The sequence below is a fragment of the Choloepus didactylus genome, chromosome 14, assembly GCF_015220235.1.
Source record: "Choloepus didactylus isolate mChoDid1 chromosome 14, mChoDid1.pri, whole genome shotgun sequence".
NCBI lineage: Eukaryota > Metazoa > Chordata > Mammalia > Pilosa > Megalonychidae > Choloepus > Choloepus didactylus.
The window spans coordinates 43,565,870-43,590,880 of record NC_051320.1 but is presented as its reverse complement, the minus strand read 5'-3'; the positions used below and the strand labels follow the sequence as shown (position 1 = coordinate 43,590,880).

Sequence of the window (25,011 nt, the reverse complement as noted above, 5' to 3'; positions counted from 1 at the left end):
AAAGACACCAGTCATCTTGGATTAGGGCCCACTGTAACCCAATTGGCCTCTTCTTAACTAATAACAGAGATCCTATCCCCAAATGGAGTCCAGTCACAGGACCAGGGGTTAAGACTTCAGTATATCTTTTGGGGGGATACAATTCAGTCTATGACACATTAATAGTAAATTTTGTTACTTCATTATTCCAGAGAATGTAAATTATGAGTATCCAAATTAATGCTATCCTGGTTTTAGCTCCTTAGTTGAGCCCGACTGATAATCAAACAGAGTATCCTCTAATAGTAGAGATGCCTCATTCCACAGCAACTCCCCTCTTGGTTAAAATTTTAGTATTACTGGGAATATTTGAATGAGAAATTAGCTAAGCTATTAACATAGAATTAATCCCATTTCTGAAGATATAGTAAAACATAAAATCTCTATTTTTAAATATTACTATTTACAATGATTACATGTATTTTTAAATGTGTTTATATTAGAAATGACTGAAAATATTTTATACCTGCATCTTTTATATTTTATATTATTTATCTATGTTCTAGTTTTGTTTTTTTGTCTAATTCCTCTAGTCTTTTTTTTTTATTTTTAAATATTTTGGCATTTTATCACTTTTCCTATAGGAACCCGCATGTTTTGTGTGAAATAAAGCAAGGTGCAAATAAATAGCAATTTTAAAGTATTTTAAAGAAATTTTTATTTATAATTCTCTTATATGGGTGTGCTTTTTCAAAAAGAAGCTAGATTGATTATGGTGATGAATGCACAACTCTGTGATTATACCGAGAGCTATTAGTTTACACTTTGGATGGATTGTATGTATGGTGTGTGAATAAAACTGTTTTTTAAAAAAAGGAAGCCAGTATATAATGGCCCCCTTCATCTGTCAAGATGTTACTCAGTATAGCTGTGTATACCTGAGTGTGAGGGGAGATGTACAAACCACAGGCCTTTCTGGGTTGCCTCTTGGTCTGATATAATGGGGCTGTCATATGATATATATATTGTTTGCACTGTGATGTCTCAGTAGACTACCTCATCACTGTAAATGTGGCATCTTGAAATTTGGTGAGTGCTTCTCTCTTTTTGTTCCTAAGGTGGTTTATTTAGTTAGAGGACCTCAGAAACAGAAAGGGTTTCACACGGCAAATAGCGCTTTTCTCTAGCAACGGAATGTACTACACCCTTTGTCTAGTAAGCTATCTTACTATCACTGAGGTATGTCTCATTTAATAGAGTAATGTTTTGTAAGCATAATCAAGCCAGATGTTTACACTCTCAATTACTAGTCATATTCAGGCTGAATTGTTATGAGATAATATCAAAACTCTACTTTAAAAACTGAGCTGGCCCAATATCTTTCATGACTGTGAATAAGTTTAAAAGTGAAGACACCAGTGTTGTTAAAACCAGTAACAGTGAAAATAAGTAGTTGAAAAATGGTCGCAAAAATTCATATATTGCATATTGCTTTTACTTTACAACTTTAAGCAATACTCATCACCCTATTTGACAGTTTCATTTTGAGAGCCAGAAATTATGTATAGCATGGGAACTAAAATATGTGAGGTTAAAAAGGAAGAGGGCAACAAACTTTGGGAATACAAAAGGCTTGTGAAAGATGTGTATCAAAAGAGAAGTGTTGTCTGAAATAAGTTACATTGGAAGATGACAGAAAAAAGAATTGTTACCTTGAGAAATGGTCTCTGTGACTTGCATTATTACCTTATTTCAAATGAGTACCCGTAAACCAGCAATTTCTTTATGCTTCTTACAAATCATTGCTCTGGAAAGGTTTCAGGGGTGCTAATGAAGTACATTTGAGGTAAAAATGCAGTTTTTTACCTAGTACAATAGATTACCTGAAAGAGACCTTTCACTATAAGTGAGTGTGATGATTATTTATTTCTCTATAGGATATAATGGGATATATGTGTCTAAGAGTTGTGCCAAAAATATATATATTTATATATTTAGCTAGTTTATTTATTATTGGCATTATCTTTTTATTAGCGTAGGTAGTAAGCAAATTTGATCAGTACAACACTGTATTATATGACAATTAAAAGTACCATTTATGGGGCACCATGAGTCAAATATAGTGTATTTTACACGCTTGTCTCTCTTCAGCTCCACAACTCTGCATGAGAGGTGTTAGCATTTCATGTACAAATTAGGAAAGGAAGGCTCAGAGAGTTAGCCACTTTCCCAATATCTCACAGCTGGTAATTGGCAGAGAATAACCTAATCTAACAAAAAAAAATTACTTCTTTGTGATAATTTTTTTTCAAGCCTCGGAAATGTTCTCAAATATGTAGCGCTGTTGAACAGTAATCAGCACAACAAATCCTGTTTACTGAGTGCAGACTTCTGTTATAAGAAGAAAATCCAGCCATTAAGGATTTGTGTTCTTTTTATCCAGAGATCAGCAAACAATTCCTTTAAAGGGCCACATACTAAATGTTTTCTTCTTTGTGGTCCATGTAGTCTCTCGTGGCTACTAAACTCTGCTGTTGTAGGGTGAGAGTAGATGCAGACAATATGGAAACTAATGGCGGGTGTGATTGTGTTCCAATAAAATTTTATTTACTAAAAGAGGCGGTGGCCCTAGTTTACCAACTACTGTTGTAATAGAAGATAGAAAATACAAATGTATAAGTCAAGTTTGTGAAGTCTGAGAAGAAAAAAATACAGGGATTTTGCTTTTTGTTGTTGTTGTTCATTTGTTTTAATGATGACACAAAGGGTATGTGATTACAGAGGATGCAAGGAGCAAGGAATGAGCAGAATGCAATGGATTAATTAATAAATGTGGAATAATTCATTGATAAACTGGGGGAGGAAGCAGGAAATCATCAGCAATTCTGAAAGCCAGACAGTGTAAAAGTTTTCTGTTTTGAGAGTCAACTGGAAATAGTGAGATGAGCACTGAGCTGTAGTACAAATCTGTTAGTAATTAGTTGTATGGCTTTAGGCACATGAGTTCTTTGACTTGTAAAATAAATGAAGGTGTTAGGCTGTATTCTCAACCATTTTTCTGATCCTGTATATGAGAACAATATAACACACTCCCATCAGTCTCAGTGTTAGTTCAAGAGCGTCAGGGAAGCAGTATGAATCTTAACCTCCAGACTAGGCACTGTGCCTTGGATTACAAAAAAATAAAAATTAAAAATTAAAAAAATAAAAATAAAAGTCATTAAGCCTTACACTTTTCATTGCAGGAATATCATTTAATTAAAATTTTTTTCATGAGATTATTTGCTTAGTGTCCTGTCTCCCCTGAGAGTCATCAGCTTCACATGGGCAGGAACATTGGGTGTTTCCTTCATCCATGAATCTACAGCACCTGGTTCAGTGACTGCCTATATTAAGCTCTTGGTAAACAGATGTTGAATGGATGAATAGATGAATTCCACTGAAAAATCATTGGAGTAGACGATCTCTAAATTCTCCAACTCTAAACATCCTTTAAGGTTATGCTTTTTATTTATAAAGCTTCCCCTGTCTTTAATCTGGCTTGTTGATATTTTCCTCTGCATTCTGCCAAGTAAAATGTCACTAAGGATCAGTTTTCCACTTGCTCTAGAATATGTAAACCTCATGTGAAATCCAGTAAATGCCTTCATTCTGCCAAAGAGGCAATATTTTCCCTGAGAACCAGAGTGTCTTATGTTAAGGTAGTTAAAAACTCACCTCTCATCTGGAAAAGAAAATGAATTAAAAATGAATCTCTCACACTTACTTAAAAACTGAAAAATAGAAATGATTGTCATCAGTCGGCCTTGTCATGTCAAAATCTTACCTCAGCAAGATGCAAAAGGAATTGTATTATTGGATTTTTTATAAACAGTTGGAAAATTCAATGTATAATTCATAATCATTGTCAATTATTTCACTAAATTCTATGCCATAAAAATGAAAAGGCAAGGTTTTGTTTCTTTTTGTGTATAACTTTTGGAGTCTCTTCAGTACAACCTTACAGCAAATGTTTGCTGATGAGTTTTCTGTTTATAAGCAACTCTTTTTTTAATCTCTTGGTGTTTGTTCTTAACAGAAAAAAAAAAAAAAAAAGCAACTTGGTTGGACCTTCTATACGAAGGACTTGATCACTAAAAGTGAAAGGCTGATAGATTTCCCTGTTCATTGGTGGAAAACTCAACCAATAGTATAGGAATGTGATCCTCAAATACATTTTTTTAAAAAATAATGTTTATAGAATAACAAGAATTTTCTAGAAAAACTGTAATTCCTTTTCTTTTGTCACACATTTTTCCTCCAGATAAATTCTGGAAAAATGTATAAATTAAGCTTCTTTGAACACTTGCTAGTGCTACATCCACCCAGGGCATCCTGGGGCTTGATAAGCCAAGTGGGAGCACAGAAAAATCTGGAAAAAGTGTGGGGAAATTTCCATGGAAAGGATGGAGAATTTTAGGAACTGCAAGCAAAAGCAAACAGAGGTTTTCTAAAGCACACTAGGGTGTTTATGCTTGAAAAAAAGGAAAACCAGCTGAGTAGATCTGATAAAAGATTTACTCTAAATAGCCAACATGGGAGGCATTCAAACTGTATATCCTGTCCTAATTAAAAATGACATACAAGGAAAGCATGCAATAAGTCACTGAGGTATAGATCAACAGAACAGGCCTTTCTTTTTCTTCTATTGTTTTTAAACTTCCTATTCTAAATGCCAGAGAAATATAATTAAAATATAGAGCAATTTGTGAAACAATTCTCTAGATTTTTCCATCTCACTGACTCTAACAAGGAAGTGAACCTGGGCCTTTTGGGTGAGGTTGTTTCTTTATAAAGTATTCCTACTAATCAGTGGACCAGAATAGGTGTGTATTTTTGTAATAACCTTTTCCAACGCATGGTAAAGATAATCACTTAAGTTAAATGATCTTCTGACATAATACTGGGCATGCCTTAACATTTTTTAGACTTTTTGATGATTATAAGATTCATTTTTACTTCCCTCTTAGCAAGAATCAAGACTAATGTCTGCAATATTATGTAACCTTGAGTGTCCCTGTTTGTTAGATTTTTGGTGCTATATTTTATTATTCATGTAATATTAAACCTGATCCTTTCAGTCAGTGACCATTTACTAAGCACCTTCTGTTTTCCAGGCATTATATCAGGTGCTGCAGGTAAAAAATGAGTCAAATATGATATCTGTCCTCAAGTTGCTCACAGCCTAGAGTCGGTGGCAGGCTGATAATCCTTTAAAATACAGTGTACACTTTCTGTATATATGTTATATTTCACAAAAAGGGAATAACTGAAACTGTGAAACTGTAACCCATAACATTCTTTGAAATTTGCTATATAACTGCTTATTAAATTGTACTTTGAAAGTTATCACCTCTCTGCATAAATGTTATATTTCACAATAAGGAAATTAACTGAAACTGTGGAACTGTAATCCATAACATTCTTTGAAATTTGCACTGTAACTACTTGTTACCTTGTACTTTGAAAGTTACCACTTTCTTGTATATATTTCACAATAAAAAATGTAAAAAAACGACAGTGTACTAAGTAATGTGATAAAGATAAAGACTAGGTGCCCTGGGAATACAAGTGGCCACCTTACTCAGGAAATGCTTTCCAGAGAAATGATGTGCAGCTAAATTAAGTTTTGAAAGATTCATACCCATTTCACAGGAAGGGAGGTAAGTGGAACATAGATGGGAAAAGGTATGTCATTTCAAGAGACCATATGTTGAGAAGAACATTGAAATGACAATGTATATGAGTTTGTATTTTGTCCTGAAGGCAATGAGAAATCATTGAAAAACTTAAACAAGAGAGCCATAGTCGACTGGAGGCAGGGAGACAAGAAAGGAAGGAGGCTGTTGGAATAATACAAGGTAGAAAATAAAAAGGCTAATCTTAAGGCACATGGCTGGAAGATAGCATAGCGTGTCAGCTAAAAGCCAAAAAGAACTCTGGCCAACAGACTTGGACTCAAAACACTTAATATCTTGTGTGACTTACGCTTGTTGAAAATTTTATACTAAACAGCCCTATTGAGTTAAAAGTTAACAGTAAGCCCAGGCAGGTTCATTGAGCTTAGGTGGGGCTTATTGTAAGGAACTGGTGTATGAGTAGAAAGCCGACAGTAACTCAGCTCAGGAAGTGGCTACATTTGCCATCTCTCTGATAGGCCTCCTAGTCCTCTCCCATTCATAGCTTTTCTCTTTGCATTTACAGTACAATCCACTGATCTTCTTTCTGTTCCTTGAACATAACAAACTCTTTTCTCTGCTTGGAATGCTCTTCCCAACATTCTTTGCATAGTATTATCTTCTCTTTCTTTAGATTTTGGCTTAAGTGTTACTTCTTCAGAAATGCCTTCCCTGGTCTCCTTACGTAAGTCCCCTTTATTCTTTTCCTCAATCCCAGCTGTGTTTCCTTCATAACGTTTACTAGTTTTTTGGTTACTATGATTATATATTTGTATGTTTAGCTTTCGTCTGTTTCCTCCACTAGAACATAGGGTGATCGGGGTAGTGTTTAGCTCTACTGTGTTCTCATTGATATCCTCAGTACCTCACGTGATGCTGGGACACTGAAGGTGCTCAATAAATGCTGTTTTAATTTAAACTGACAGGAATAAATCAAATCACTCTGAGTTACAAACCAGAGACACCTAACTAAATCTAGGCTGAAAATGTGGAGTATATTTGCTTGTTCTGTTCTGTTTTGTTTTGTTTGTGGCTGCCACATTCTTTTAATTTTTTTTATTATTTGAATACCTTTAGGTCTAACATGAACGGTGACACTACAATTTTATCATAGCCCCCACCTAGGAGCACTTTTGAAATCCTGTAACAAGAAGTAAAGCCCTACATCAATTAGAAACGACACGGGCATAGGACAACCAAACTATGCCAGATATTAACCCCAGGAGGGTTAGTGACCCGGTAGGTTGCTGACTCATAGAGAGGTCCAGGAGGATCAGAGAAAGGGATATTTGGGAAAGTGGGGAGAGACCCTTAGGCAGTGGATATTCACCACTCTTTATGAAAGTATCTCAGTATTTGAATACCCCCCATACTCCACACCTATCATCTCTAGCCTGGCCAGATGTTACCTTCCTGGTCTGTTGAAGTGCTTGAGTTTGTGATCTCCTACTTTAGAATAAGAAGGAAAGAAAGCAAAAAACAGAATCCTGGGAAATATCAATATTTAAGGACTGAGGAGAATAAAAGGAGCCCAGCAAGGAGCAGCTAGAGGGGAGAGAAACCAAAAGAAAATGATATTCTAGCAGCCCAGAGAGGAAGGTGCTTAAATTGTCAAGGATATCAATAGATAAAGGTAGAAAACTGTTTAGTAAAAGGGCCTTGGTGACCCCAGGTTTCAGTGGCTCTTAGGTATTAAAGCAGCCTTCAGTGGATTGTGGAATGGTGGTAGACTTGAGAGGCACACCGGAGTGGGGAGTGGGGGCATAGTCTGCAGGAGTACTTTTTAGTGTCACGATGAACCCACAATTCCCAACATCAGGGTTAAAATTCTTCAAAATTTTCCTCCCTTCAGTTACCACTCTTAAAGAGAGGGGTAGCATTACAGCTAGAAGAGGGCATAGGGACAAAGGAGGATGACATAAGACTAGGGAGACTTGAGAATGTTTATATAATAAAAGGAAGGGATCAGCCTAAAGGAAGAGCTCCAAATAGAGCAGATGTTACAATCTGTAAAGCATTCTGAGGGCATAAACAATGTGCAAAACACAGAAATGATTTAATCTTGAATAGAAACAAGGACCCCTCTTTCCTAGAGGAAGAATCCTTGATCCTTGATTCAGATTTGTTAAATTATTGCAAACTTGTAGATCTTTTTTTATTTCTAAAATTAAGTCACAAATTATATTAAGTAGCTATTAATATTATATCCATTTTTGAAAACAAAATTGATTCAGAAATAGCACTGATATTCCAGATGCGACTGCTATTAAGTTATTTCTTGGATATCATATAAAATAGTTTTAAATGAATTGTGTCAATAGATAATATTCTAAAAAAAATCTGATATTCAATTAATGTATTGTGCATTTGCCTTTATTTCATACAGGTAACAAATATTGGGTATTCAAGGACACTACGCTTCAACCTGGTTACCCTCATGACTTAATTACTCTTGGAAGTGGAATTCCCCCTCATGGTATTGATTCAGCCATTTGGTGGGAGGACGTTGGGAAAACGTATTTCTTCAAGGGAGACAGGTCAGTACACATTTCACTTGCTTGAATTTGCCCTTTCAGAACTAGAAACATTACAGAGTCATCCCCCCCACCTTTTTTTTTTTTTTTCCTTAGAAAAGGGTAAAAACAAAAGGAAGATTGAGAAGACACATTGGAGAAGTTAACTTCTAGAGGACAGAAAATGAGACTGTTTGGCACTCATATAACAGTTTTAATGAGAGTTTCAAAGATAATGAAAACTGACATTACATTAGCAGATAACCTTTTTTTTTAAACAGGCAGAGATTACATTTTAAATGTTTTAGACTCTAAAAATATAGTGCTTAGTGAAAAAGTTAAGTTTGGAGGTTAGATGAGAGTACTCCCCACTCAGTGAAATCAATGATGTTCTCAGAATTTATAAGAGAATAAAGGCAATGGGAAATGGGAAAAGGGTTTTATTTCATTTACAGTATACTTGAATAGTTACATGAAATATCACAAAAGATCTAGAAATACTTTTATTCTTTTGAGTTACGTTTAAATGCGTTTTTGTAGGTTTTAAAAATATTGAAAAGAGGCTTCCAATTAATTTTCATGTGTGTGATTTTTATGGAAAACTTTGCCAACTATTATTGTTATAAAGATTACATGAGTCTTAGCTATTTCATGAACAGATTATTTCATATTTGAATAATTATATTATTCCAGAGACACAACTTAATCAATATATTCATTCTAGATTTAAAAGCAGATGGAAAGGATATTGAACTATCTAACTCAAACACATAAATAACAATTTGATTGCCACTTTTAAATGATAGTTCAGTGAGACTTTCTTCCTTATAAATGTTTATAATAGTTATCAATATTAAATTTTTATATTTTTACCAAGTATATTATTGAGAGAAAGGATATTGAGTATGTATTTTTCCTTACTTATTTCTCTTCTCTTCCCTCATTGTCATCTTTCTGCTTTCAAGAAATATAATAACTATTTTAACAGGCTAAGAGAAGAAAGGAACTTTAGAGATGATCTAGCCTAGGTGTAAAAAACTCGATTGCTTTAAGAAGTCAGGTAAATAACTTATATACCACTTGGTACAGCAGTGGGCTAAAGGCAACAGGGTGTGATGAGTACTGTGGTGAGCTGGAAAGTGCAAATATTCTAGAAGAGTGGGCAGAATTAGAATCATTTAAAATAATATGCTAGACAGACAAAGTACATCTTCCAGTTGGATTGTGTCCACACATAGATTTTTTAGCACTTGCTATGTGACATGTGCTAGACCATACAGACATAGTAGAAGAAGTGAGCAACCAAGGTGCCTACTCTCATGGTGCTTAGTTTCTATTGAGGGAATCAAATGATAAACAAGTAAACAAATAAGTGACCTGATAATTTGAATATCCAGAAATACTACAAAGAAATAGGACAAGGCAATGTGATAGAGACTCAAGGGTGGTAAGGATAGTTGGAATATAGTGTGGAAGCAGGGAAGGGCTCACTTGTAAAAGTGACATTTGAGTAGAGACTTAAGTGGGGAGAAGTTTCAGCCATGTGAAGGTATTTAGGGCAGTGTGTTATAAGGAGGTGAAATATTCCTACAAAACCAATGAAGTAATAATGGAGTTAAAATGTTCAAAACAGGAAAAAATCTAGTGTGGCAAGAGCTTAGGGATCAAATGGTCGAAGGCGTCGAAGAGGGAAACAGGGACCAGACTACTCAGGGCCCCATAGGCCATGGCTAAGAGTTTGACTGTTGTGATAAGTCCAGTGGAAAGGCACTGGGTTGGAGGGTTTTACCCAGGAGAACGACGTGATCTGATCTGCATTCATAAAGATCATTCTGACTTCCCTGTGAAGTATGGACTGCAAGAGTGGAATCAAAGAGGGTAACTGGGAGACTGTTGAAGAAGTGCAAGAGAGAGATGATGGTAGCAGTGGAGATAGAGGAAAGGGGATGGGTGCAGGATTCATTCTTAATGTGATTATAACAAGCACTTCTTGTTTTAGGGATGAGAGAAAAGCAAAATCAAAGATAACTTCACCTAAATAATTGGGTGTGTGGTGCCACTTCTGGAGATAGGACAGACAAGGAAAGGAAAATTGGGGGGTAGATTAAGAGATTAAAGTGCTCAGATGCAGACTGAAATGCCTATTTACATGCCAACCAGAGAAGTCAGGTGGGTGGTTGGATATATGAGTTTGCCACTCAGTGGAAAGGTTAGGTCCTGAAGCACAGATTTGAGAGTAATTGACATATAAATGGTATTGGAAGCAGGGACATGAATGAAATCTTCTAAATATGGGAATAGCTAAAGAAGAGTAGATAAAATGATGGTTCTGTGAATAGATTTGCAAATTCACATTAAAATTTCCAGTTTCATTATTTCACATACAGCATGGAACTTGGTCTCTCAGTTTCTTACTTTCCTGTTTCTTAATACGCTAAATAATTTGATACTTGGATGCATTCTGTTCTTCGTAGCATTTAACTCTAAAATGCTGTTTCTAAATCATCTCTCAGTATCTTCTCACAAATATACCCAACTCTCTATTGACATATTTCATTCTAAGTATAAATGTTGAGAATTTTACAGTATTTTCAAGGAAAGAAGACAATATCCATATCCTTTGTAAATTACCATTAATAAAAATACATTTATTTCCTCTAGTTTAAGCAGGCATTTATGAAATCATCATATAATTTATATATATTTTAAATTATCCAACAACACACAATAAGATATACATTGTGAATTGGCATTTTCTCTTCAGTTGCTTGATTATTTGTGTATGAAAAAGGAAGTGACCCTGTATTTTGTGATAACTGAACAAAAGTGAATAGTCTTGACTATGGAGGAAAGAAGTGAGACCAAGTAAGAAGGAGAAATGGCAGGGTTGGGGTCAGGGTCATGTGAAATGTCTCAAAGCCACTTTTTGTTCAGTTTTGACTTCAGTATCCCATGACATCCATTGAAATATTTCACTCCAGGCTTTTTCGATACTTTTTTTCTTGGCAGAGAAGAAATTTAAAAAAAAAAAATGTAGTACGTATACTAATAGATGGACTGCTCTTGTTTCTTATGGATAGAACTTGTGATGAAGCCTAAAAAAATGCCAAATAAATCTAATTTCTGACCATAATGTATTTTGAAGCATTGATTCACAGTGCTTATTCCAAGATTCAATTGTTTAAAGTCATAATTCTTTATTACTGATGACTGATAAATCAAAAGAAAATCTGTTTCTTGTATAATTGCCTTTATTTTTTGCTGATCCTCCTGTGTGTAATTCCATATTTTTTCACCATCACAATCTCTAAAGGTTTAAACCCAAAGAAAAGCTTATTTCATAGTGTTCCAATTTGAATATGAAAAGATAGTTCTCAGTGAATCCATAAGCTTTTTTTTTTTTTTTCAGGGAAAAAAATCAGTAGGATGAGTTTTTTGTTCATGTTGAAATTTGTTCAGTTATGTAGGAAGTTAAAATGCAAACCATATTCATTAATAAACCTCATCACCTTTCATAAGGAAGCTCTGAATATTTGTTAGAGATAAGTCAAATCATATTTAAGTTTACTGGATAGATATAAACTGTGACATGCAACAGATAATTCAAGGGTTCAAGACTATGTTGAGTTTTTCAAAAATTGTACATTATCCCAAATTATAGTTTTGCAGTATCTGCTTGGACACAGAGAGGGAAGAAATGCTTTTATTCTGACAAATTCATTTCATAATTATGTTTCTATTAATACATGTGATAGTTTGTTTCTCGTTTTGTATCAATTGACCTTGTGGTTTACTTACTCAGATAATTCCTGAAACAAATTATTGCAGTGACCTCCTAATTGGTATCCCTGCTTCCACTTTACCTCCTTCAGTCTATTTACCCACAGCAACCAGCCTGTTCCTTTAAAAAGTAAGCCATATCTTTCAGTTCCTCTGTTCATGAAAAACTCATGAAAACCTCTGATTTATATATAGGTTTGTGATAACCTTTTAAAGTATAAATATAATAGCTAACATTTTTTGTTAATTTTAGCAAACTGAATAAATACATAACATACCCAGTTTTAGCATATGTGAGAGAAGAAACAGAATAAATGTTTCATGGCCACTGTCTTTCCAGTTATTTAACTCAGAGCTTCCAAGTGTTAAGTCAATCACAGGTATACAGGTAACAGTGCCTAGCATATAGCAAGGATTTGATGATTGTTAGTGATATTATTTATCTACATCATTTCCTTCTCCATGAACTTTTTTTAAAATCCTTTTTAGGTATTGGAGGTATAGTGAAGAAATGAAAGCTATGGATCCTGGCTATCCCAAACCAATCACAGTCTGGAAAGGTATCCCTGAATCTCCTCAGGGAGCTTTTGTGCACAAAGAAAATGGTATGTAATGTGTGCATTATATGTTTCATAAGTTTACTAAATATTTTAATAATATGTTTACCTTTTTCACTGAGTTAAATGAAATCATTGGAAAGTGCCATACTAGGCCTATATCATATTATATTTACAAAACTTTCCTTTCTAGGTTTAAGGTTTATTATGCTCTTGATATATTTTTTTTAATTTGAACTTCCTTTAATTCACAAATTTTTTTTGAAAAAAAAAGGGAAATACTTGTAAGTGGAAGGTATGAATACCTTTGAAGTAACCTCACCTATCCTTCTACTAAAATTCCTACAAAGATAATAATAAACAGACATGCTAGAGGAGCTGATCACAGGGGTGACATGTTGTCAGTGACCACTGAGGCACAAAGACACCTGGTAATAGTACAGGCTGGGGTTTATGATTTTTAACATATTCCTTTGGCTTGGAGTGTCAGCAAACATGGTATGATCCCAGATTGATGCAGCCGCCAGAGTGCCAGTATGATTACTAATAACAATAGGTCCCCACTTGGTCTTCATCTCAGGATTTGAGATTCAGCCAGTTCCTGTGTGTATTTAGCCAAATCATGGAAACAGATGCTCCCCCATCTGTTTCATATATAAAGCCTGAACATATCCCTCCTCATGCAAAGAGTAGTAAATAGAAATAAATAATACTGATAATTCAAAATAGAACTTAGCAAAAGTATTGCAAAGTAAAGGAAAGATACATTGTTCTGAAATACAGGTAAAGAGTGTACCTGATCAAATGACTTACAATAGGAATCAGAAGAAAATAGTGTATTATATGGGCCCTCAAAAGCATGAAAGTTCTATAATATGTATGCAACAAGAGAAAAATAAACATCATTTTCAAGAGAAAATTGAGTGCATTTAGGAAGGAAAGAGCAAAAAAAGTTTAATGAAGAAATTGGGGGCAAATGAAAAGTCACACCATTTCTGGAAACTATGATTGATCATTGGTACATTGCCCAAAGTTAAAGGACAATTTACACAAAGTGTAAACTTGAAGGAACTGAAAATCAGGGTGAATAAACACCAGTCAGAAAAGTAGAGACACATATACTGCTTTATGGGCACTGTCATGGATATTCTGTGCACTAGTGTCCCACAAATGAAACACTGTAGGCAGAAGCAAAATCAAAAAAGAACCCTGATGCCTTAATTATAGTGCTTGCTGAGAATTCTAGTTTTTGTGTATTCCATTGGTTCAAGGAATCAAAGGACTGGGCTAAGATACATCCTGTGTATGATAGAGGTAGAAGTCCATTAGGAGAGGACAGGTTGAGGTAAAAAATATTTACCTGCAATAAAAAGGAAATCAATAAAAAAATGAAAGAAGTCACAATGCAGTCATTTTGGAGGCAGTAAAATCAAATCAATCAGGTGGACAAAAACTCAAGAAACTTATCTCAAAATGTAGATGAAAAAGACAGAGACATGAAAAAAATGTGAAAGCTGATCAGATGGAAGGCAGAAAACTGAGATAACCCCTAAATATTATAGCTGTCTCCAAGGAAGAAACCAGAACAATTATAAGAAAAATTAAAAAAAAAAAAAAGAAAAAAAAAGGTAAACATAATTGGCCAGGGAAGGAGATTTCTTCATGTTAGTCCAAAAGGGCTTATTGCATGACAGATAAAACCAACTCTAGCTATATTTGCTGAAGTCTTACCACTGCTATAGACTGTCTTTTAATAATGTATGTATATACTATATTAAGATATATACAAAGAAAATTAAGCCAAGATCTGACTAGTGATAGTTTATCATTATTATCTTTAATTTTCTAAAATGATTATGATGGCATTTATAATAAAAATACCTTTTAAAATAAGCAATAAATTATTTCAAAAGATTGAAAATTACTCATAATCTTAATTACTTAGCACATTTACTGTTTTCATTTTCCAGTTTTTATTTACAAATCCACTAACATCTGAGGTTTAATTCAATTTCTCTGAAAAAAAATCATAATTATATAAATAACAAAACAAATCATCTGACTTCCCCTGCCCCCAATGTTTTTTTCAAATTTGTGTTCATCTGAAAATTTAATAATACTCATTCAGTATAAATCACTGCAATTTTCTGCAAATTATATTCTGGTCTGTGTAATTAACTCTTCTTAAATTGTTTCTGAACAACCATGATGCAGCACAGTTAAATTGGGGGAAAATGTTTACTTAAAATATTTAATTGGGTCCTTATCAGTTTATTTATAACATAATTAACAAAATACTACCAACTTCTACCTTTATGAAAATTCACTCCTACTCAACTTTATTTGCTGTTCATAACAAATTGCAAGATCCTATTTCCATGAACCTTTTTCCACTATCTTCCCAACTCAGGGTTAAATTTCATAAAGAGGAAAATGGTTTCCTTGAGTTCAGAATTCCATAGTCTCTTTTCACATGGCAAAGCATAACGTCATAAAATGCTAACAAAGAACCAAAAGATGTTGAGAATAGCAATGCATAGAAATGACTGCAAACTAAAAATGAGACTCAACATGTCTCTCCTATGCACCTTTCCTGGCCCAGCCCACTCTTTGATATTCTTCAACATTGAGCTCTTTCAGGATATCTTCCTTGATATCCTTTTTGGATACCCTATGCCTTGCATTCAGAAGGATCAGCTTATGTGCCCATGATTCCCTCTTAAATAAATTCTTTGAAATTAGTCACAAGCACTCACTGAATGTTTGTTGTTGAAATTGATTTTGTCCCTTTCACTACTCCCCACATTCTCTCACTGAAGTAGAGGAGGCATCTTATTTGTCGGAAACAATTATTCTGTAGAGTAACAGTACCAATCCATCTGAAAGTTCTCAGTCTAAATAGTTTACCGATAAATTCTCAACTTGCTACTCCCTACTCAATCTCCCACTTGTGGTCTCTTACCTTCAGCCCATATTTTACACAATTTCTTTTATGCAGGTGTAGGAAAGAGATGCAAGCTCAAATTATTAAGTAAACATAATAATATTTATAAATTATTTTGACTCAGATTAATTCTTATAAGGATGATCCCATGCACATGGTATTTGATAAAATCAGACATGATACTGCATTGCGATGTTTTCTCTAGTTCATCCTTCCACCAGTGAAGGAATTCCTCCCTTGGAATCCACTCCTAATGGTAATTTTCCAAAAGAAGACCACAAGCTTAAAATTCAGCTATAGATCTTTGAATGATGTTTTTCATGTTAAGGTGAAATATGTCTCCCTGTAATGTTTATGCATTGATAATAATTCTGACACCTTGACCAGTGAAATATGAATACTTGGTACCATTTATCAACTACCTACCATCTATAACATCTATTACATAAATTCATTATCTAATTTAATTGTCCAACACAAATCCTTTTTCATCCCAGTTATTATTTATAAATGAAGAAACCAACACTTTGCTAGTTTAAGTAGCTTACTCAAGATTATAAAATTGATAATACATATATGTAAAGCTTGAAACTAGAACACGCTAGCCACAAAGAATGTGCTCTAATACACTCTCCCCAAAGAGAAAAAGTTACTTTTTCTAAATGATAGTCATTAAAGTAATTGAAGGTTTGTCATGTCTTGCTGAAGTTTCATTTGGTCATATAAGGCAAACCTAGGCTTTCTCAGAAGATTGTTTCCTGAGTCATAATCCTCCTGGTTTTCGCCTGTAATCATCTTAATTTAACAATTCTCTTGTTTTCCTCTTTACTTTTAGCCCCTGAAAATAACTCCAGTGTTCCAAATTCGAATTGACTCAGGCAGAATATAGTGGAATGATTTCTTCTTAGCACTCATTAATCAACAGTGCTTTAAACAACTGCATGAGATTTTTTTAACACATACTAACTTTGTGGTAAAGAATTACTGCATTCACTGTCCCCCAGATACTATCGACATTAATTGTTGTCAAGACACATCTCCCAGGTATTCTATAGTTTCTCATTGGAAAATGTAATTTTAAGTTAAACACAAGAGTCTACTTTTAACACTGTTGCAGTTCACATTACTTACTGCAACACAGATTTTAGCATGTAAAATAATTTTGACCCTTGTTTCTGTTTTTTTGATGTATCAATTCTTTACCCCTATAACTCACCCTTTTTGTAAAATCTACGTGTGATTCAAACAAATATCATTTCCACAAGATTCACTTTATTTATTTATTAAACAGTGATTATATTCTTACTATTAAGCCTGGAAGAATGAAAAATGGAGAATATATAGGCACTGTCATCAAGAAACAGTTACGTAGGTCTAACTGTTTCTTCTTATGTCTCTATAAGAAGATATAAAATATATAATATATAAAATGTATGTGTTTATACATTATATTATATGTAATATGTACTGTATTATGTATTTTATATATATAATATATAAAATGTATATAGGATATAATATATGAAATAATATCAAAGCAACATATCAGTATATACAATTCAATTTCATTTGGAGATATTACAAAAGAATGATTAATTAGAAGAGATCAGTTAGAAAAGATATGCAGAAGGAATAAATTATCCAAACCAAACTGCCTTCAGAGGAACACTTGTCTTGTTGTAATTTCATAGAATTTCTGTGAGGAAAAAAAAACGGTGACCAGATATATTTGGAGAATACTGTGCATTATATTCTCTTCATGGATACTGAATGATTCTTTAGCATATTAAGACTGTATTGTTGCATTAAAAAACATACATATATATAAAAACATATATATGTATATATCCATATACATGTATTATTCAGCCAAGTTTTTTACTCAATTTTTTTTTTAGCAAATGAAACTTTCTCATGGTAAATCAAGACATTAATTTTTCATAAAGCAAAGATTGGAAAATGCCATGCAAACTCAATCTATGCTAAAAAGATATACTATGTCAGATATTGTTTCCTAAGTAAGAAATAAATAATTTGACCCACATCATTTTGCTTTGGTTACATTTTTCCTGCATTTCTTAAACATCTGAGAAGAGACCCTTTTATTTGTCTATATGACATGTTGCTATTCTGCAGTATTTCTAATGCTTTCATTTTCAGGTCAAGGTACCTTCAAATATATTTAATTTAACTATAAATTTCGGAAGAATTTTTTTTTAATTTGGATTATCTATTTTTTAATTAAATTCAGTTTTATTGAGATATATTCAAATACAATACAGTCATCCACGGTGTACAATCAACTATTCATAGTACCATCATATAGTTATGCATCCATCATCCCAATCTATTTTTGAACATTTTCCCTACACCAGAAAGAATAAGAATAAGAATAAAAAATAAAAGTAAAAAAGAACACCCAAATCATACCCCCATCCCACCCTATTTTTCACTTAGTTTTTGTCCCCATTTTTCTACTCATCCATCCATACACTGAATAGAGGGAGTGCGATCCAGAAGATTTTCACAATCACACTGTCACCCATTGTAAGCTACACTGTCATACAATTGAAAAGAAATTCAATTAAATTATGTTAACCATTTGCTATACTATTAGTTATCTAAGTCTATTTTTTACATACTACATAACTGTACCACCTGCTCTACTGATAGGGCAAAGAGAGCATCTTTATGGTACTTGCAGAATAGTTCTCCTATTAATTAAAAAATACAATTGTTCTGGTTTAGAAAATTAGGCCTATCATTCAACCTGGGCTTAGGTTAAAATCATGGCAAATTCTAAACTCTACAATTTTTTCTACAAAGGATTAACTTAGATGTTCTTTTGTTAATTTAGGATCACTTCCTCAATGAAGACTTATGTGGTATTGTTATAATTTATTGCTTCAGTAAATGTACTCAACAAATTCTAACCTGTATTTGATGTATCAGGAACTTGTAATACATAGGAAGGACCTTTTTGAACAATATTTTCCTTTATTAAAGTATAGCTTTTATGTAAAAACTAGAGGCTATTTTATTTCTTAAAAACAGTGGGACATTTTAGAAAAGATTTATATTTCAAAATAAATTTATATTTCTAAATAAATCTTTGCTATTAGATTCTCTCACACTTTTTTTTATTTTGCAGAAAAGATTTAATTTATTGAGGATGTTTGTTAGATGCGTTTATATTAAGAATTTACTATGTTAGAACGTGTGGTAGGTTGATCATACTTAAATATTGTATTTTAATTGGTGAAAGGCAGTTAGTAAAATCTATAGTGTACTGAATCTTAATTGCTTCTTAAAATAAAAAATTAATCTAAACAGATAAGAATATATTTAAATTATTGATTGAAGTGAAAACAATATTAGAAGTATTAAACTATAATGAGACATCTATGGTGGACAATGTCTCATTACAATTTTAGGTCTAAGAAATAGAAAAGTTGCCAGTAAAGATGAACATAAGAAACAAATTATCAAATAGTATACTGCAGCTTCATTGATTTCTTTTTCAGATTTTCTCGAATTTTAATAATGCAGGTAGGAATTCATCTGAAGTTTCTACTCTTAATAAGCATAACACCTACAAGAGTATATAATTTCAAAGCTGCTCTTTAAAAGGGAAAGAAACCTAAATTATTGAAAGAGATGAATTTTATAGGATCAATGTTTGATCTATTTCCAAAAGATTTCAGGTTACTTTTTTTTGCAATTATTTATATCATCTAACTCCTACTAACTAGACTTCTTATTTCTAACAAGTATATTCACTAAGCTACAATTTTATTCTCACATATGGAGTGTGTTACTGTCAAATTTTACCTGTAGACCTATTAATATGAAAATGGAAAGTTCTGAGCCTTTGAATGATGCTTGGTAGCTTTTCAGTACTTAGTTTGGCTGAAAATTATAGATGAGGACACCTACAGCTATCAGTGTTCAGAGTATAAACGTAAGTACATTCACCTATTTTGAAGGTCTAGACGTTTAATTCTAGATCAATTCCATTATTCAACTATGATCATCTAATGTACTGTTATTTGGCAGGCCTTCAACATTTCTTCATCCAAGCTTGTTGAGTAATTACATTGGATTTCATTAGCATGATCAAATACCAGCTCCCTGCAGAAAAAATTTGAATCTGCATACACCTGTTTTCACTTGGCAAGCTGATCTGATCTCAAAACTGTCCTTGGAAACTAAGAGCAACAGCATATTTTTATGGCATTGAACAGAATGATTTTCAAAATGAAATTGCCTGATGTGAACTACCAGCCAAGTTGAAATTTTTTGAGAGACATCAAAGTTCTTAATTTCATGGGTAATATCTATCATAGCCCTGTCATAAATCACAGAGTTTTGTTAAAAGACTGCTGAGGTCTCTAAATGAGCCGGTCTTAGAAAAATTGTTAGTGTTCAGGCTCTAGAACTAGACCAAGACTTAAACCCTGCTTTCACCAGGACATGGGCATATTGCTTTATATCTGAGCCTCAGTCTCTTTTTTTCTGACAAGAAAAAGTAATTAATTCTACCTCACAGAGAGGTTGTGAGGATTAAAAGAGATCACATATACTAACTTTGTAACAATGCCTCCTCCATAGTAAGTGCTCAGTAAGAAAAGAAAGCCAACATTATAAACCTCTGAAGTATACCATTCAAATTAGATAGCTCCCAATGTGTAGTTTTAAAATAATTATAGCTTTAAAATATTTCCTCTTGGTTTCCTGAGGAAAGAAACTAAAGCAAGAATTAAGTCCAAGTACTGTGGTCACAAAGAAACTTGACATGAAGCGACTGTGGACAGAAAGAAAATTTGAGTATGTACCCAACTACAGTGAAAAAAATTTGGAGAATATTCTAAGAAAAACACACATTCATGAAGTAATTTTTATGAGCTTTATTATCTGCATCCATAAATTTTCCCTCATGAAATATGTCACTTGACATTATTAAAGATACAATTTTTGATTAATTTATTCTACTTTCTAACAGGATTCTGAGTGGCTTTACATGTTTGATAAAATAAAGCTAGGTGGCAAAATTTAACATAAACTAAGTAAATAAGAAAGTTAAAAGAAGGGAAAAGGGAAAGGAACATAAAATGGGCATGACCTACAGCCAGTAATGATAGTAGTACACCCAGTACAATGATCATGTATTTACTTGTTAAGCTTCCTAGAAGACGAAGGAAAACATCACTAGTTTTATGATTTGTTGTCCAAATGATATAAGCAAACCTATTCTTTAGAAGTTGTAAAACTATTCCTTGTACTAAGATGACAAGAAATTCCCCCCTGAGGTGTTTCATGGAGAAGTCTCTTTATAACGTATTGAACAAGGTCCACAACAGCAGCCTGAGGACAAAGAGTGTTTCAATTTATAAGGCTGTTTTAGCACTTTTTGGTACTGGTCAATATTATCACACTAACATTTAATTCAGTAACAGCAATTCTGTAAGTGAGCATTAGGGTGTAGTTCTCTTTCTGGTATAGACTAGAAGTTGATTTTAACATATGCAGAGGAAGAGACGTACAGTATGGTCTGTCACCTGTCTTATATTGATGTTATTTCTCTCTTTTGCTGAGCTTTCCATAGGTATTAGAGGGCACTGAATCATGGGTTACAGCTCCTGGATTATAGTAGCCAGAGCCATTTTAACAGTCAGCTGAGCTGAGGATAGTGTTTTCTTCCTATGAAAACTGAGGAGACTTTTAAAGTACATCTTTTAAAAGTAGTTTATTTTATTAAAATTTCCATACATATATGCTTTCACAAATAAGCGGTACCTGTGTGTGCGTTTTTCCTCTAGGCTTTACATATTTCTACAAAGGAAAGGAGTATTGGAAATTCAACAACCAGATACTCAAGGTAGAACCTGGATATCCCAGATCCATCCTCAAGGATTTTATGGGCTGTGATGGACCAACAGACAGAGATAAAGAAGGACACAGCCCACCAGATGATGTAGACATTGTCATCAAACTGGACAACACAGCCAGCACTGTGAAAGCCATAGCTATTGTCATTCCCTGCATCTTGGCCTTATGCCTTCTTGTATTGGTTTACACTGTGTTCCAGTTCAAGAGGAAAGGAACGCCCCGCCACATACTGTACTGCAAACGCTCTATGCAAGAGTGGGTGTGATGTAGGGTGTTTTCTTCCTCTCTTTTCCAGGAGTTTGTGGTAACTTGAGATTCAAGACAAGAGCTGTTATGCTGTTTCCTAGCTAGGAGCAGGCTTGTGGCAGCCTGATTCAGGGCTGACCTTTCAAACCCAGAGGGTTGCCGGTCCTGCGCATGAGTGCAAATACACTCGTGGGGAAGCTTCCATGATGCACAGTATCTGCCGTTCTTCAGTCCTTTGTCTTTCTTTGTCATTCCGTTCTAGGCCTTTCCTCTGCACGCTCAATGCCCAGTAAATTTTCAGGATTACCTAAAGAAGAGGAAAAAAAAAGAAGAAGAAAAGATTCTTCTTAAAGGTTTCTAATAATTTTTTTTTTCCTTCTGAAGACTGGGGGGAATAAAGGCAAAACAGAAAACCCACAATTTTTTGCTTTAAAGCAAAGAAAAAAGATTTTTTTTTTAAACCCACAATTGAACTTTCAGGAAAGTGTGAAGACCCAAAACAGCTTTGTCTCCAAAGAAGATAGCTCTCTGACTGCTATGGATAGTCTCCTACACATCCTTTTGGTCAGGTGGGAGATTTGGAATACACACAGGACTTTAGACTGTTGGGACAGCCATTTTCCAACAAACAAGGGGCCAAAATATCTGCAATATAGTAACAGCCTTAATAATACATCCACTTTTCATTTTATACAGCTGTTCTCAGCTATGTCCTCAACGTTTCATCACATTTATATTCATAGCTATATTCAAACAGGACCTTTTAATTGTTTTGAAGTGTTTCTAAACTCCTTCCTGCTACCTTCTCCCTACAGCATTGGGATATCTCCCCAGGTTGTATTAGGCCATTGCCCCAGGCCTTTCATGGGTCTGTCAGGAATATTCACTACGAAGAGGAGCAAGAAGCAGTGTGTCTCTAAAGTGGATTAAAGTGACAGTTATTTTACAAGGATATGTGACCCTAGTAATACATTGGAATAACCCTTTGAGAACTATTAGATCAGCTTTCAGAGTCTTAGGGTGTCAGTCTTGATATCTGGTAAATCCTAGAATTGGGCAATGGGTAAAAGCCAGTCACAGGTTCGAGAAGCTTAGTTTTTAAAACAGATATCCTATAATCCCATGTAATTTTTAAGTGATTTACCATAATCCATACATGCATTTATAACAAAAAAGAATGATGTTACTTGCCAAAATTTTTCTGGCAAATAAAAAGGTATTTTATTAAATATCTTGTAAGAGTGAAATTTTATTCGAACAACTGGTTATAATAGCCTGTCTTTTTTTTTCTTAGACATATTGAATTTCTGTTTTAAAATCCATTGCATGAAAATTCAATTTGCCATGGTACATGCAGTCAGCATTGCCATTTTAAAAATGAACTTAAAAGATGACTCTGAGGTTGCATGAACATTCTCCCGTGCATTACCTATTGCATGTCAACCATAGTTCTCAAAGGGTTAGTGTGGCTTCCGACATTTAGCCAATCCATTTGATCATTGACAGAGCCAAGAGACCACCAAAGCATTTAATTGTTGAGTGTTAATTTGTCCAAACAGCAGTATTGTCATTTTCATGTGACCTGCAGAGCAGGTCTGTATCAATATTTTTTTCCTAGAGAAAAGTCAGCAACTGACAGACCTCTTTATTGATTTTTAAGAGCTGCTTCTTGCAGTGAAAGGCTTTACAGCCACTGGGCTGTGAACTTACTAGAGATGGTCAGAACGAGTGCACCCCGTGGCTTTGTGTGAAAGCCAGCTATTGAGGGGATTAGCTTTTGAAACAATGAACAGCTTGCCTTGAACTTGACTATTGATCTGTTGACTGTCATTAACAACTTAAACATTGTCTTCTGTGAAAAATTTCCTTGGAGAGTCCTGTTCTATGTCTTTGCCCTTTGACCTTTAACTTGCAAACTGGCACAAACTGAAGGGAATCTGGGGTTGCTTCTCCATTTAGGATTGTTCATTTGTTCCCGAAAAGCCTAGTGAGCACGAGCTGTTTCCTTAGTGGGGGGAGAGAGAGTGTTGATGGTGGATCTGCAGATGGACACTTTGCTCTTTTTCATGCACACTCTAAAAATGTCCAGTAGGTAGAAGTGACTTTTAATTTTCCTTTAATATAATTTCAATTCCAAATTCATCATTTTAGTACAAATTACAAAAACTATAGGGGAAAAAAAAACCTCAAATACTTGAATGGCCAGTGTGGCTTTTATATAAAGCAGGAATTTTATACTAGTGAAAATTTCTTACTCATTTGCTAATAATACACATTTTCAGATGATTTTTAATGAGTGTAGGTATACATTCTTATTTGGAAATGGATAGTTTGGCTGCCTTGGATTTATATTTATACTCAACATAGCATGAAAATTAGAATGCCTTTCAGTTAAACTACATGCTTATGATTTGGTTGGGGAAAATATTTTGTAATTTTGGGTGGCATGCTGCAAGACCTTGCAGATTGTTATTTCTTGCAACCTGAACATATATGTTGTAAGGCTAAGGAAAAAGAATAGCTAGAAAAGAGGTATGGCTTTACAGCAAAACATTATGCAATGCAGACTGTATTTTGACAGTATGTCAGAGATCATGTATGTGAAGGCCAAGAAAGCAAGGGAGAGGAACAGAATCAACCCTGTAGCTTTGCTTCAGTGCTTCCATTCCTGATGATGCTGATATTATAGAGTCATTTACTGCTACCGAGCATGGAGGACTGTATACATAAATTCATTTATACAGTATTTGATTGTGGGAGGATCTGTCTTTTTAGGACCTCGATGTTAAAAAAAAAAAAAAAAAAAAGACTGGAAATGCTATTTTGCTAAAGATAGAAATGAGGAACTGTGTCATTTTGGGACATCTGCAGATCATTGAGGAACTCCATCAACCTGCATTCAAAATGGATTTTTTTTCTGCTAAATTGAGAAAGAAATTGAATAAGCAATCTAATGTCTCTTTACTCATTCATTGCAATTCCTGATTCATCAAAAGACTATAAATATATAAGGGCTAGAAAATAATCATAGCATTAAGAAGGGAGGAGTCTGTCATATGCTTGAATTCTGACAAATATCATTGATAAGGTTTGGGTCATATTTACTTGAATATGAGATTAGGTTTAAGTGATAAGAAAAGGCATATATTGCTGTTCTCTTGACTAGAACATTTAAATAATTATCAGGCTATGAGATAAGAAAACAGTAAGTACAACATAATCACAAACACTGGGATTTCATTTGTTTTATTGTGCCCCAGGTGTTTTGTGGGTATGTGTGCTGACTCCTTTTCCACTTTGGGTTTGGGAAAAAATCCTCAATCCTAATAGAATAGGGAGACTGCCTAATCACTTCAGCCCATACAAATAGTGACTCAAAAACAATG

At 34.0% G+C, this 25,011-nt stretch overlaps 1 protein-coding gene across 2 annotated transcripts in view; it reads left to right on the top strand.

The window, feature by feature from the left end:
* MMP16 (matrix metallopeptidase 16) overlaps positions 1-24,441 on the top strand; it is a 281,625-nt gene extending 257,184 nt beyond the window's left edge. For both annotated transcript variants that reach the window (XM_037803043.1, XM_037803044.1), the window contains exons 8-10: positions 8,083-8,233; positions 12,479-12,594; positions 21,310-24,441. In XM_037803043.1, coding sequence (XP_037658971.1) covers positions 8,083-8,233; positions 12,479-12,594; positions 21,310-21,644 — 602 coding nt within the window. In that variant the 3' untranslated portion in view covers positions 21,645-24,441. The remainder of the gene's footprint in view (positions 1-8,082; positions 8,234-12,478; positions 12,595-21,309) is intronic.
* Positions 24,442-25,011: the final 570 nt, after the last annotated feature.